The sequence below is a fragment of the Hypomesus transpacificus genome, chromosome 15 (genome assembly GCF_021917145.1).
Source record: "Hypomesus transpacificus isolate Combined female chromosome 15, fHypTra1, whole genome shotgun sequence".
In the NCBI taxonomy this organism is placed as follows: Eukaryota; Metazoa; Chordata; class Actinopteri; order Osmeriformes; family Osmeridae; genus Hypomesus; species Hypomesus transpacificus.
In genome coordinates, this window is record NC_061074.1 from 5,514,851 (window position 1) to 5,530,095 (window position 15,245).

The window sequence follows — 15,245 nt, forward strand, 5'->3', positions numbered from 1 at the left end:
ATTTACATCCGGGGATTGAAAATTGAGCACGTATATGCTTTACGTTTGCAGATCTTTTGGCGTAAACCCCCTTGTTTGTAGAGCGCCAGATTGTGGAAAAGGCGTAAACGTTACGTGATTGTGAATGGTCTGCGTGAAACGTGCGGTGTCGTTTAGACTGCGTGCTCTGGCTAAGACGAAGGCAAATCAACAGCTACAAACGTGAAAAGCGGTGAAACGTTATTTCAATTTATCAAGAGAAATGCTGTTTTAATTAAGGGTGCACCAAGAATATTTTCAACACAAAGCAGTTGCCTTGGAAGGGAAGGAGGTGGGTTCTTCGCAACTAACGTCAAACGATTGCTAGCATTCATTGTTTGTTGTGTAATTTTGCTGGTCGGATAACTTGCTATGCTAGGCTAATATACTAGCAGTAGGAAGTATCTTCTATAGCTGTTGGCTAGGTTAGTAGGTAGCCTAGCTAAACTCCGTTTTTGTTTGTTTTTGTAAAATGATCTAATATTGCTCATTGTATTCTGCACAATTGTATAATCAGAAAGTTCTACTGGAATGCAATCTTTGTTCTCAAACTCGTACATTACGGGCCCATTTCACGACGTGCGCGCGTGCCACATGAGTTAGCTAGATAGCAGCACCACCTCCTGAAATTAAAGCATTTTGGAGATCTTGATGTTATGAAAGACCTATCAATACATTTTGCAAGCTAGTGATTTTCATTGCTATTACCCAACTTGTTATGCAGTAGTCGGTATAGATACAGGTTTGTCTTCTCTGGTCACGTATTCCTTTGTAACATACTAGATTTGAGGCGCCATGGCAGCTGCCTTCCCCTACAGAGGTGTTCCCGGAGGAATGCCACCAGGGATACCCCCTCCAGTTCAGGTCCCAGACTACATGTCAGAGGAAAAACTGCAAGAGAAAGGTGTGTTTAATAACTGGGAAAGAGTCATTTCTACTAATTGTTTTGATGTATTGGATTAGGTCTAACAACACGCTGTTCTAATTCTTTAGCAAGAAAATGGCAGCAACTCCAGGCAAAGCGCTACTCTGAGAAGAGAAAGTTTGGGTTTGTGGATGCCCAGAAGGAGGACATGCCACCTGAACATGTCCGCAAAATCATCAGGGACCATGGTGACATGACCAATAGGAAGTTCCGCCACGATAAGAGGGTCTACCTTGGGTAGGATATTTTGTTGCATCTTTAAGTTCATATTTGCATACATTCAGACTAGCAAGACCATATGGCATTATCAAAACTCCCCTAACCCTTTTTATATGATTTCCAGAGCCCTGAAGTACATGCCCCATGCTGTTCTGAAGCTGCTTGAGAACATGCCCATGCCCTGGGAGCAGATCAGAGATGTGCCTGTGCTCTACCACATCACAGGAGCCATTTCCTTCGTCAATGAAATCCCATGGGTCATAGAGCCAGTCTACATCGCCCAGTGGGGGTAGGTCATGGTCATTCAGCTGTTACTGACTTATTGTTTTAGACATTTCTATTTCGACTGTAAAAAAAAAAAAGATTTTCACGAAGATTGTCCGTTGAAATGATTTCCTGTCAACTCAACTTTTTCTGTATACATTTTTCCCCATTTGATGACAGTGCCATGTGGATCATGATGCGTCGCGAGAAGAGAGACCGTCGGCACTTCAAGCGCATGCGCTTTCCGCCCTTCGATGATGAGGAGCCTCCTCTGGATTACGCCGACAACATCTTGGATGTGGAGCCCCTGGAGGCCATCCAGATGGAGCTGGATGCTGACGAGGACTCCCCGGTGGCAGAGTGGCTGTATGAGCACCAGCCGCTCAAGGACAGCACCAAGTGAGTGAGGCCGGAAACAAGACCTTTCATTACACATGGCTGGGTAGAATATGTGCCAAGTGCATGTCCTTGATGTAAAACCTAAAACGCTAAACTTCATTCTTCCCCCCTCCTCTAGGTATGTGAACGGCACCACATACCGGCGCTGGCAGTTCACCCTACCCATGATGTCAACTCTGTATCGTCTAGCTAACCAGCTACTGACAGACCTGGTTGACTGCAACTACTTCTACCTGTTTGACCTCAAGGCCTTCTTCACTTCTAAGGCCCTGAACATGGCCATCCCAGGAGGACCCAAGTTTGAACCACTTGTCAGGGATATCAATCTCCAGTGAGAACTCAAATCATTATTTAAATTACATAATTGAACCTAAAACTATTTTAAAGACCTAATATATTTGTACTAAATATGGAGAAGCTTGAGATAATTGTCCCATAGCTAACCCTTTGCCTCTACCTTGACTCAGGGATGAGGACTGGAATGAGTTCAATGATATCAACAAGATCATTATCCGGCAGCCAATCAGGACAGAGTACAAGATCGCTTTCCCTACCTGTACAACAACCTGCCGCACCATGTTCATCTCACCTGGTGAGCAGAAGGAGACCCAAGCAATATTCATGTTCATAGCTATAATGTAATTTCCTGTTTTGGTGTATTCTTCATGACTAATCTTGCTGCTCTGCAGGTACCATACCCCAAATGTGGTGTTCATTAAGACAGAGGATCCGGACTTGCCAGCGTTCTACTTTGATCCCCTGATCAACCCCATCTCCCACAGACACTCTGTCAAAGTAAGCTTGCTTTATAAGCAACCTCCTCTCTTTCGTGTTTATTTTCATGTATGATTTCCTAAATGGACCTCCTACAAAGGCGCAATTGCATTGGTTTGCTTGCTCGTGCGTAAGAAATGGAGTAACATCAATATGAATGATGATTTGTATTACCGGCTGCATCTGCATTTGGTTTCTCATCATTCAGACACCCCACACACAGTTCTCAATTATGTCTCAACAGACATTGTGAAGAAAAACAAAACTATAGTTTGGTTCCCAGTGTTCTTAAGTTAGTGTGTACTCATAACCAACCTCAAAATTCTCAGAGTCAAGAGCCTCTGCCTGAAGATGATGAGGAGTTTGAGCTGCCTGAGTATGTGGAGCCCCTGCTGAAGGAAACGCCCCTCTACACAGACAACACAGCCAATGGGATTGCACTGCTCTGGGCGCCCCGCCCCTTCAACCTGCGCTCTGGGAGGACCAGGCGCGCCATTGACATCCCTCTCATCAAGAACTGGTAGAAAGACGTTTTGGACATTGATTTAATTACTGCATTCATGTCAGACCATTGTTCTAGTATATGCAGGCTTTATGTCACAGACTGGGTGTCTGTATCTTGGTTTTTTGATTTTGGAAATGTAATCGAAGATGCTAGATATTCCACCATAATCCTTACTAAAGACTGTGCACTTTCTGTCGTAGGTATCGTGAACACTGCCCCGCTGGCCAGCCAGTGAAGGTGCGTGTGTCCTACCAGAAGTTGCTGAAGTACTACGTGCTCAACGCTCTCAAGCACAGACCACCCAAGGCCCAGAAGAAGAGGTGAGCATAAAATACAGCTTTTATAAATTATGGAATTTGATTTATCAGATGGATTGTACAGTGATTTACAAGATCTGAAAATAATAATTCCTCCCCCCATGTTTTTCTAGGTACCTCTTCCGCTCGTTCAAGGCCACCAAGTTCTTCCAGTCAACCAAGCTGGATTGGGTGGAGGTGGGCCTGCAGGTCTGCAGACAGGGCTACAACATGCTCAATCTGCTCATCCACCGTAAGAACCTCAACTACCTGCATCTGGACTATAACTTCAACCTGAAGCCTGTCAAGACGCTCACCACCAAGGTATGGGACGATCCAAATTATTTTATTTTAACCCCTTATTTGTAGCCTGCGGTCAGTGCTCTCTGTATTGTTGTCGTTTGTGTTTGGATTACTAGCCTGGTATAATGTAGGCCTGTGTGGTTTCTTTCTCTCCTTCAGGAGCGTAAGAAGTCCAGATTCGGAAATGCTTTCCATCTGTGCAGAGAGGTGCTGCGTCTCAGCAAGCTCGTGGTGGACAGCCACGTGCAGTACAGACTGGGCAACGTTGACGCCTTCCAGGTGAGGGTCACTTATATAAATACTGAACTACTGTTTAAACAAAGAAACCTTCACTGTGGTGTTGTGGTATTGAGGAAACAAATGGCTAAGGTACCCCCCCCCCATCCCTGTGTTGTAGCTTTCAGATGGGATTCAGTACATCTTTGCTCACGTGGGCCAGCTGACAGGCATGTACCGCTACAAGTACAAGCTGATGAGACAGATCCGCATGTGCAAGGATCTCAAGCATCTCATCTACTACCGCTTCAACACTGTGAGTACACACTCACACACTCCATTTCTGTTCATGTACAAAATCGAGTGTATTCACAAGACATTGTAGCCATGGTACACAAGTACTACTTCTGTGAAACTAGGTGTATTTTTTATCCTAACCTCCACCATAACCATGGCAATTACTACGCCCACCCTCATGTTAGGTGTCATTGTATGTTCCCAGGGCCCTGTGGGCAAGGGTCCAGGCTGTGGCTTCTGGGCACCAGGCTGGAGGGTGTGGCTCTTCTTCATGAGGGGCATCACCCCTTTGCTGGAAAGATGGTTGGGCAACTTGCTGGCCAGGCAGTTTGAAGGTAGGACCCCTTTTTTTCACCTGACTTGAGTAAGATACTTGAGAATAGGAACTTTAATCTATAACAGAATTTATTTTATGACATCTGAACTCATAAGCAGTAATATGATCGTAATAAACAACCCCCATATCCCTGCCTGTAAACAGGCCGTCACTCCAAGGGTGTGGCCAAGACTGTGACTAAGCAGCGAGTGGAGTCCCACTTCGACCTGGAGCTGCGTGCTGCCGTCATGCACGACATCCTGGATATGATGCCCGAGGGCATCAAGCAGAACAAGGCCAGGACCATCCTGCAGCACCTCAGTGAGTCCTGGAGATGCTGGAAAGCCAACATTCCCTGGAAGGTAAGATTTTAAATGGTCAGCCTATTGTTTTAAACGTTTTGTATACAGTGAATATTTTTTTTCCAGCCATTGAGTATAAACTGATCCCAAACAAGGACCCTGTTTTTGACCATTCTCCCACGCTACTCTAGGTGCCAGGCCTGCCCACCCCCATCGAAAACATGATCCTGCGCTACGTGAAGGCCAAAGCGGATTGGTGGACCAACACAGCCCACTACAACCGTGAGCGAATCAGGCGCGGCGCCACAGTGGACAAGACGGTGTGCAAGAAGAACCTGGGCAGGCTGACCCGTCTGTACCTGAAGGCGGAGCAAGAGCGACAGCACAACTACCTCAAGGTACAAACACATGTCCTTGTACACATGCGGGAGCCGTTGGTGGGTTTTCCGTGTTTTAAACGGGCCAATGTCTCCCTCTAGGATGGGCCGTACATCACAGCTGAGGAGGCTGTGGCCATCTACACCACCACGGTGCATTGGCTGGAGAGCAGACGCTTCTCCCCCATTCCTTTCCCGCCACTCTCCTACAAACACGACACAAAGCTGCTCATCCTAGCCCTGGAGAGGCTCAAAGAGGCTTACAGGTAATACCATCTATTCTGTTCATTATTTTTTATTAAACAAGAAATATACCCCCTCTCAAAATGGTCTCTAATTGGCTGTTGTGTTTGTCAGTGTGAAGTCCAGGCTGAACCAGTCCCAGCGAGAGGAGCTGGGTCTGATCGAGCAGGCTTATGACAACCCCCACGAGGCCCTTTCCAGGATCAAGCGTCACCTGCTCACTCAGAGAGCCTTCAAAGAGGTTGGTGCCCTTTCTCACTGTGTTACTGTGTTCATGGGTATGCCACAGTTTACCTTCTATTGAGGTTTAGCTCAACTAAAAGGGGAGAGAAAGAGAAATCTCCCGTTCTGATCACAGCATTCACCCATGTCACTCCCACCTGTCTCAGCCAGTCCCTGCTGTGCTCTGTTCCCTGTGCCCTAGGTGGGTATTGAGTTCATGGATCTGTACAGCCACCTCGTGCCCGTGTACGACGTGGAGCCCCTGGAGAAGATCACAGACGCCTACCTGGACCAGTACCTGTGGTATGAGGCCGACAAGCGCCGCCTCTTCCCGCCTTGGATCAAACCAGCAGACACAGAGCCCCCACCACTGCTGGTTTACAAGTGGTGCCAAGGTAAGGACTGGGAGGGAACATCTTTATGGTGACTATGCATATGTGAGCTTTGGTTTCAGTTGTATTTATTTGGTAGTCATTAATCAACCCACTGCAACCACAATTCAGCTGCCCTGCCACAAACAGGTTGTGCTGGGTACAGAAGGCAGAGTACTGCTTGAGCTTCAGTTAAATGCATTCAACTTGTGTTTTTGTCTCAGGTGTCAACAACCTGCAGGACGTGTGGGAGACCACAGAGGGCGAGTGTAACGTGATGCTGGAGTCGCGCTACGAGAAGATGTATGAGAAGATCGATTTGACGCTGCTCAACAGATTGCTGCGTCTCATCGTGGACCACAACATTGCTGACTACATGACAGCCAAGAACAACGTGGTCATCAACTACAAGGTGAGTAGAAGCAGGAAGACCATCCTAACTGGTGTGGCACAAAATCTAAAGTACAAGTGTTCTATTTGTCTTTAAATACACGAGTTGTGTTTTATTCTTGCTTTATAAAGATATATTGCCTACCAGACAAAATATATTGGGATAACACAATTACCCTCACCATTTGTTTGAAGTAGAACCATATTCCTCCTTCCCCCCAGGACATGAACCACACCAACTCGTACGGCATCATCCGTGGGCTGCAGTTTGCCTCCTTCATAGTGCAGTACTACGGCCTGGTCATGGACCTCCTTGTGCTTGGCCTGCACCGTGCTAGCGAGATGGCCGGCCCCCCACAGATGCCCAATGACTTCCTCAGCTTCCAGGACACGGCTACTGAGAGCGCCCACCCTATCCGCCTGTACTGCCGATACATCGACCGCATCCACATCTTCTTCAGGTAACATCAAATAATCCCGAAAAAATGCTGGTTCTGCATTGAAGACGTGGAATCAGTCTGGTGCTCAAGGAGAATAGGTTGGGAAACTTTTGTAACCTGTACAAGGTGTAAGATGTCCTTCTTTTTTCCCCCCCGAATAAATCTTGATCTCCCCTCCACCATCCCAGGTTCACCGCAGACGAGGCCAGAGATCTGATCCAGAGATACTTGACAGAGCACCCTGACCCCAACAACGAGAACATCGTGGGCTACAACAACAAGAAATGCTGGCCCCGTGACGCCCGCATGAGACTGATGAAGCATGACGTCAACCTGTGAGTCCCTGACAGTGAGAGTTTGTTTCTAGAACCTTCCCTCTTTGTCTGTTTATTATCAATAACTGAATGCTCTAACATTTCCATTTAGTTAAAGTGTTTCTTCATCTGTTTAAACCTTTCAGTGGCCGTGCCGTGTTCTGGGACATTAAGAACCGCCTGCCTCGCTCCGTGACCACGGTGCAGTGGGAGAACAGCTTTGTGTCGGTCTACAGCAAAGACAACCCCAACCTGCTGTTCAACATGTGCGGCTTCGAGTGCCGCATCCTGCCCAAGTGCCGCACCAGCTATGAGGAGTTCACCCACAAGGACGGGGTTTGGAACCTGCAGAACGAGGTGGGGTTTGTGATCAAAGGGGTGGAATGTTGGGAAAATCAATGAATGAGGAATTTTTTACCTGCCGAGTAGTTTGCCACTTGATGACAGTTTGGTGTGTGTGGTTCTAGGTAACCAAAGAGAGGACAGCGCAGTGTTTCCTGCGTGTGGACGATGAGTCCATGCAGCGCTTCCACAACAGAGTGCGTCAGATCCTCATGGCCTCAGGATCCACCACCTTCACCAAGGTTTGCCCATCTTCCATATCACTACTTTAGGTTGTGGCACATTTTGGTAAACACCTGGGCATATACAAATTACTTCCCCCATCTCCTTCTCCAGATTGTGAACAAGTGGAACACAGCACTGATCGGCCTGATGACATACTTCCGTGAGGCGGTCGTCAATACCCAGGAGCTGCTAGACCTGCTGGTCAAATGCGAGAACAAAATCCAGACTCGTATCAAGATTGGCCTCAACTCCAAGATGCCCAGTCGCTTCCCCCCTGTGGTGTTTTACACGCCAAAGGAGCTGGGAGGTCTGGGCATGCTGTCCATGGGCCACGTGCTCATCCCCCAGTCTGACCTCAGGTAAGCTACAGAGACCAAACGTTTACTCTCATCATCGGGAGATTGTGTAGGCTTTCTACCATCTGCTGTACCCGGCATTGGATAACTTATCAAAACTATATGAAATGGCAGGGATTTAAATAATTTCTATGGTTTGAAATGGGATGTTTATTCATTATGATGATGATCTGGGATTGAAAAGACGCCATGACAGCCTTGTGTGAATGCGCTCCCCCCCAGGTGGTCCAAGCAGACAGACGTGGGCATCACTCACTTCCGTTCAGGTATGAGCCACGAGGAGGACCAGCTGATCCCTAACTTGTACCGCTACATCCAGCCCTGGGAGAGCGAGTTCATCGACTCCCAGAGAGTGTGGGCTGAGTACGCCCTCAAGAGGCAGGAGGCTATCGCCCAGAACAGGTACTGCACAAGTCAATTCATCAAACTTTATAAGGTTATATTTCAGAAACTTGTCTAGTGTTATGGTTGAGTTCCATGAGTTGTGAACCGTAAAAGCTAATAACTATCTGTGAATGCTTCAGGCGTTTGACTCTAGAGGACTTGGAGGACTCGTGGGATAGAGGCATCCCTCGTATCAACACTCTCTTCCAGAAGGACAGACACACCCTAGCCTACGATAAGGGCTGGAGAGTCAGGACCGACTTCAAACAGTACCAGGTAACAGGCCGCATTCAAGTTACATAATACATGGGATAGGGATAACCTAAACCTGGATATGTATGCAATTTAGATTATATGATAACTGCTGGATTACAAAGCCTAATGTCTTTTTTTTGTTGTTGATTCAAGGTTCTGAAGCAGAATCCGTTCTGGTGGACCCACCAGAGACACGACGGCAAACTGTGGAACTTGAACAACTACCGAACAGACATGATCCAGGCCTTGGGTGGCGTGGAGGGGATTCTGGAGCACACCCTCTTCAAGGGCACCTACTTCCCCACCTGGGAGGGTCTCTTCTGGTGGGTCAACTTAATACTGCATGTCTGGTGTAGAGCACCACAACTGGAGGCAGGCTTTCAGAGTCTTCTGTTTCTAACATATTCAGTAGTCACTCTGAATCTCCACGTTATGTACTTTTACAATAATTGAAATTTACGAATATTCCAGTATTTAGAAAAGTTGTTCATTATTCAACCTATTTCCATCCTTCACTTCTCCACAGGGAGAAAGCCAGTGGCTTTGAGGAGTCTATGAAGTGGAAGAAGCTGACCAACGCCCAAAGGTCTGGTCTGAACCAGATCCCTAACCGTCGCTTCACCCTGTGGTGGTCCCCCACCATCAACAGAGCCAACGTAAGGGGATAAAGGCTGTGTCAGAATGGATTTGAACATAGATGTTTGTCTGACTGTTTATAAATGGAAGGATTTGGCTCCTTTTGATTGTCTGCCATCTCTTTGTTGTTAATACTTAATGGTTGGTTCTACTTATTCGTTCTTTCGCTCTTGTAGGTGTACGTGGGTTTCCAGGTGCAGCTGGATTTGACTGGCATCTTCATGCACGGCAAGATCCCCACTCTGAAGATCTCCCTCATCCAGATCTTCAGGGCTCACTTGTGGCAAAAGATCCACGAGAGCGTTGTGATGGATCTCTGTCAGGTAAACCTTCATAAGGAATTGTACCAGTCCTAACACTTTAGTGTTCCATAGGTCAGTGTCATCACACACAAATCCACCTACATGCCGGTCTTTAGTGTCTTCCATGTGTGTTGTTCAGGTGTTTGACCAGGAGCTGGATGCCCTGGAGATTGAGACCGTCCAGAAGGAGACCATCCACCCCAGGAAGTCTTACAAGATGAACTCGTCCTGTGCAGACATCCTCCTCTTCGCCTCCTACAAGTGGAACGTTTCTCGTCCTTCCCTGCTGGCAGACTCAAAGTGCGTACAAGACTCGATGCTTAACACTGACTTGGCATAAAGTTTGCATAGAGGGATTGTTGGAGAATGTGATGTATTTATTATGTTATCATAACCTTAAAGATATGACTAATTGACATTTTTGTGATTTTAAAGGAAGTGAAAAATGTCTCATGTTACACAGCAGTGCATTTTGTCATGTCTGTTTGTGTATGAGAGCACTGTCCTCTCTCCTCCTCAGGGATGTTATGGACAGCACCACCACCCAGAAATACTGGATTGACATTCAGCTCCGCTGGGGCGACTACGACTCTCACGATATTGAGCGCTACGCTCGCGCCAAGTTCCTGGACTACACCACCGACAACATGAGCATCTACCCATCTCCCACCGGAGTGCTCATTGCCATCGACCTGGCCTACAACCTTCACAGGTTAGCAATTAGCATGTTTTTTTTTTTGTCTGAATGCTGGTCTTGCTGCAGAATCAACATAAAATACATGAGTCTACAGAGCATGAGTAAGCTACCTTAGCTATTGGCACTTGATAAATTGAACAAATAGTAGTGACCATTACAAATACAGAAAGCATGGATATCATTAGGATTTATTTTCCTTCTAATTCTGAATGTGTAATAAAACATTGTCTTCTCTCTCCCCAGCGGCTATGGTAACTGGTTCCCTGGAGGCAAGCCCCTGATTCAACAGGCCATGGCTAAGATCATGAAGGCCAACCCTGCCCTGTACGTACTGAGAGAGCGCATCCGCAAGGGTCTGCAGCTCTACTCCTCTGAGCCCACTGAGCCTTACCTGTCCTCCCAGAACTACGGAGAGCTCTTCTCAAACCAGATCATCTGGTTTGTGGACGACACCAATGTCTACAGAGTCACCATCCACAAGGTGAGGAGAAGGAGGCATTATCTGTCAGGTTTCAGACTTGTCATAATTGGCAGTATGTTTCATGAAACGCCTATAAGGTTTTCACATGGATTTTGTTATTGGTCCAAAGACTAGGTTATGACCTGCTTTTGGGAACACATTTTATATGCTACAAGAAATGTATGGGTTTCAATAATGCCTCACACGCAGACATCAATATTTAGTAATCTTGCTTTGTCTCTTTCTAGACCTTTGAGGGTAACTTGACCACTAAGCCCATCAACGGAGCCATCTTCATCTTCAACCCCAGGACTGGTCAGCTCTTCCTCAAGATCATCCACACCTCTGTGTGGGCGGGACAGAAACGTCTGGGACAGGTATACCCTTTAGTCTACACGCCAAATGAATTGGTTATTTATCCTCTATTTGAATATTACTCTATCATCCATCTATGTGTAATACTCTAACCAAGTACTATATTCGTCTTTTTGTGTTTCTCCTGTGTCTCTGTAGTTGGCCAAGTGGAAGACTGCTGAGGAGGTGGCAGCTCTGATTCGCTCCCTCCCTGTGGAGGAGCAGCCTAAACAGATCATCGTGACCAGGAAGGGCATGTTGGACCCCCTTGAGGTGAGACCTGACTGTGGAAGAACATAACTTGAGAGAACCCAGATAATCATATTGAACATACAGTTTTCCTTGTCTGTGTTACATCTGCAGTATTCTAACCCGTGCTCCCCCTCTACGCCACCTCTTTAGGTCCACTTGCTGGACTTCCCCAACATTGTGATCAAGGGCTCGGAGCTCCAGCTGCCCTTCCAAGCCTGTCTGAAGGTGGAGAAGTTTGGAGACCTGATCCTCAAGGCCACTGAGCCTCAGATGGTCCTTTTCAATCTCTACGACGACTGGCTCAAGACCATCTCCTCCTACACGGTGAGGGATGCTCCACCAGCCGTGAAGGCATCATTAGGGATGACAGCTTTTTCCAATGACACATTGATTCAAGCAGGGTGTGTTCAAATGGGTACAGACAGGGAGAGAAATGGCATTTTAAAGAAGTTGCTTGTTGGTCCACAACTTAATCCTGCTACATACCATCTCAAAAGATTTTAAGAACCATATTAACCCTGGCTTTTTCTTCATACTTGTTGGACCCTCTAGGCATTCTCCCGTCTCATCTTGATCCTGAGAGCGCTCCATGTGAACAATGACCGTGCCAAGGTGATTCTGAAGCCTGACAAGACTACCATCACAGAGCCCCATCACATCTGGCCCACGCTGACCGACGAGGAATGGATTAAGGTTGAGGTGCAGCTGAAAGACCTCATCCTTGCCGACTATGGCAAGAAGAACAAGTGAGTTATTCCTTAGGGAGGTTCATAAAGTATGCATAAGGTTACATAAACCTGTCTTAAGCATTTGAGGGCCGTCTCGTTTTTTACCACTAAGGTTATTCACTTGAAAGATTTGCATTTTCCATTTCATATAAAAAGTCTGGTTTTATGTCATTAAATAAATGATTTTAACGGCGCATTGATCATGAATGTATCTGTAATGTAAACGTATCAGCGGTCCCTGACATCCATCCTCCTCTTTCCTCCCCTCAGTGTGAATGTGGCGTCCCTGACCCAGTCTGAGATCCGTGACATCATCCTGGGCATGGAGATCTCTGCCCCGTCTCAGCAGCGGCAGCAGATCGCCGAGATCGAGAAGCAGACGAAGGAGCAGTCTCAGCTGACGGCCACGCAGACGCGCACCGTCAACAAACACGGAGACGAGATCATCACTTCCACCACCTCCAACTACGAGACCCAGACCTTCTCCTCCAAGACCGAATGGAGGGTCAGGTACGGAGGGGATTTTGGAGAAGGCATAAGACTTGGTGTATTTTTAGTTTATTACATTATTCCGTTTTTCTTTTCAACACATTAAAATTAATTGATTGGCCTCCTCCCACAGGGCCATCTCTGCAGCCAACCTGCACCTAAGGACCAATCACATCTACGTGTCGTCTGACGACATCAAAGAGACCGGCTACACCTACATTCTGCCCAAGAATGTGCTCAAGAAGTTTATCTGTATCTCTGACCTGCGTGCCCAGGTCTGTACAACACCCTATAGAACTACTTTTACCAAGTTAACCTCAGCTGAGACATGGCATCTGTTACTTTGATCCATCGTTAAATGTTAATGTTTGTGTGTGTCTAGATTGCAGGCTACCTCTATGGCACCAGTCCCCCTGACAACCCCCAGGTGAAGGAGATTCGCTGTATCGTCATGGTGCCTCAATGGGGAACGCATCAGACTGTCCACCTGCCCAATCAGCTGCCTGGACATGAGTACCTCAAGGTCAGATGCGCACGCACACTCACCCACACACACACACCTAAACAATAAACAAACCTGCCCTAACCCTGGATCCTTATGTGACACCTCATATCTCTCTCCTCTTCCTCCCCCTCTGCAGGAGATGGAGCCCCTGGGCTGGATCCACACTCAGCCCAACGAGTCCCCACAACTGTCCCCCCAGGATGTGACCTCACACGCCAAGATCATGGCCGACAACCCAGCCTGGGACGGAGAGAAGACCATCATAATCACCTGCAGGTAATACTCCCTCCTCATTTGGTCCAATTCATGTTGTATGTCTTGTCTGCATTTAAGTTGACAGGCATCATCCAGATCAGTGTGCTCTAGATCTGTTTTAGTATTTTACCGAATTTCTGTCCATAAGCAAATTAATACTGTTTATATTTTCCCTAGTTCAGAACACAATAACTCAGTAGCTCCACTTTCAAACTCACAAACACATGCGTCACTTTAATTCCGTCCTCAAAATGCTTAACCTGTGCTAACCTACATATACAAAAAACATCCTCCTTTCAGCTTCACCCCAGGCTCGTGCACACTCACTGCCTACAAGCTGACGCCTAGCGGCTACGAGTGGGGAAGACAGAATACAGACAAGGGCAACAACCCCAAGGGCTACCTGCCCTCCCACTATGAGAGGGTTCAGATGCTGCTGTCTGACCGCTTCCTGGGCTTCTTTATGGTGCCTGGCCAGGTGTCCTGGAACTACAACTTTATGGGTGAGTAAAGGCATTTTAGATGACATTGTTAACCTCTGCTTCAACAGCTTTTAGTTTGTTGCAAAGATCTTTTCAACTTTGCCAGCTTAAAATCATGCACTTGCGTAATCTGTGGAAATATTTTGTAATTTATAAACTCTGATGAATTGAAACCCAATTAACATGCATTCAAAACCTTGAAACCCGCGACCCGATCCCCGGACAAGCGGCAGATGACGACGACGACGAAAACCTTGAAATTCAACCCTTGAAAACCTTTTAACATACAATTAGTCTGTGCCATGACATGAGCCATCCTTATGACACATCGTTTTCCCTTTCAGGTGTTCGCCATGACCCCAACATGAAGTACGACCTTCAACTGTCCAACCCAAAGGAGTTCTACCATGAGGTCCACCGACCTTCGCACTTCCTCAACTTTGCTTCGTTGCAGGAAGGCGAGGTCTACAATGCAGACCGTGAGGACATGTATTGCTAAGTGAGACCACACACCCACTGACTGCCAGGCTACCATCTTTGTACACAATATATTTGTATGGGGACCTTCTGAAAATTGGTCCATTTGTGATAAAAGCATTTGAGCATTTCTACCAATGTTATGAGACAATTGGAAGTCAGCTTATCAGTTTAGGGACACTTAAGTTGGCCTTTTTGTTTGTTTCCTAAGTTTTACATGTATTTTGTTATTTCCAAATGCCCTCTTTTCCCTCACAATTGGTTTTCGGCAAGGCGTTCACATGAGATCTCCACAACCTGTTTGTTTCATGCAGCTTATCTTGGACACAAGTGAACTGGTGTTTGTGCAGCGTTACTGCTGCATATCTCGTAGTTTATATAGATGTGGAATTTCTTTTCATAGGGGATAGAAAACGTATTTTCCCAGGTAGAAACAAATGTAATTGAAAGTGACGTCTGTCTGTTTTTTTTACGCTAGCAATCATTACCCGTATGCTATGTTGTGCATTAATTGTGGACACTGTAGGTTAAAGGGTCAAAATAAAGAACTTTTATAATAACCATTGCCTCAAGATTTGTGTCTTGGTGATTTGTAGTTTCGAAGTAATTTTGTTTTGGCAAATAACATCAAAATTACTTGATTGTTTTATTTCCAGTATAGGCTTGACGCTGCTTGTTTTGGCCGCAGTTTATTTAAATTGTAACGTAAATAGGCGCTTGAGTTCACTCTTTAAAACACATTAACTTCCATAATGTTTGAGGATATCAATCGCATTTTCTTCTTTACTCAATGATCAAGTGTAGAACAATGTAATATCCTCATTTGCCTTGCCATAAGAGGAAATACAATTTGCA

General features: G+C 46.3%; 1 protein-coding gene across 1 annotated transcript; it reads left to right on the forward strand.

Annotated features, from left to right (window-relative positions):
• The first annotated feature begins 136 nt into the window (after positions 1–136).
• Positions 137–14,950, forward strand: prpf8 (pre-mRNA processing factor 8). The gene is given in 44 exon segments (XM_047035260.1): positions 137–310; positions 802–922; positions 1,012–1,180; positions 1,287–1,451; positions 1,607–1,825; positions 1,944–2,156; positions 2,293–2,366; positions 2,369–2,417; positions 2,515–2,620; positions 2,929–3,119; positions 3,305–3,424; positions 3,535–3,724; positions 3,863–3,982; positions 4,101–4,235; positions 4,422–4,551; positions 4,698–4,894; positions 5,026–5,232; positions 5,314–5,477; positions 5,569–5,695; positions 5,879–6,071; positions 6,272–6,459; positions 6,660–6,898; positions 7,066–7,212; positions 7,338–7,548; positions 7,659–7,775; positions 7,870–8,117; positions 8,337–8,516; positions 8,639–8,774; positions 8,907–9,076; positions 9,280–9,409; positions 9,566–9,712; positions 9,831–9,991; positions 10,212–10,403; positions 10,632–10,869; positions 11,097–11,225; positions 11,362–11,475; positions 11,605–11,778; positions 12,007–12,200; positions 12,453–12,692; positions 12,805–12,946; positions 13,054–13,194; positions 13,313–13,452; positions 13,732–13,934; positions 14,258–14,950. Coding segments are annotated over 43 exon segments (7,014 nt in total). The 5' UTR covers positions 137–310; positions 802–813; the 3' UTR covers positions 14,413–14,950.
• The last annotated feature ends 295 nt before the right edge of the window (positions 14,951–15,245 follow it).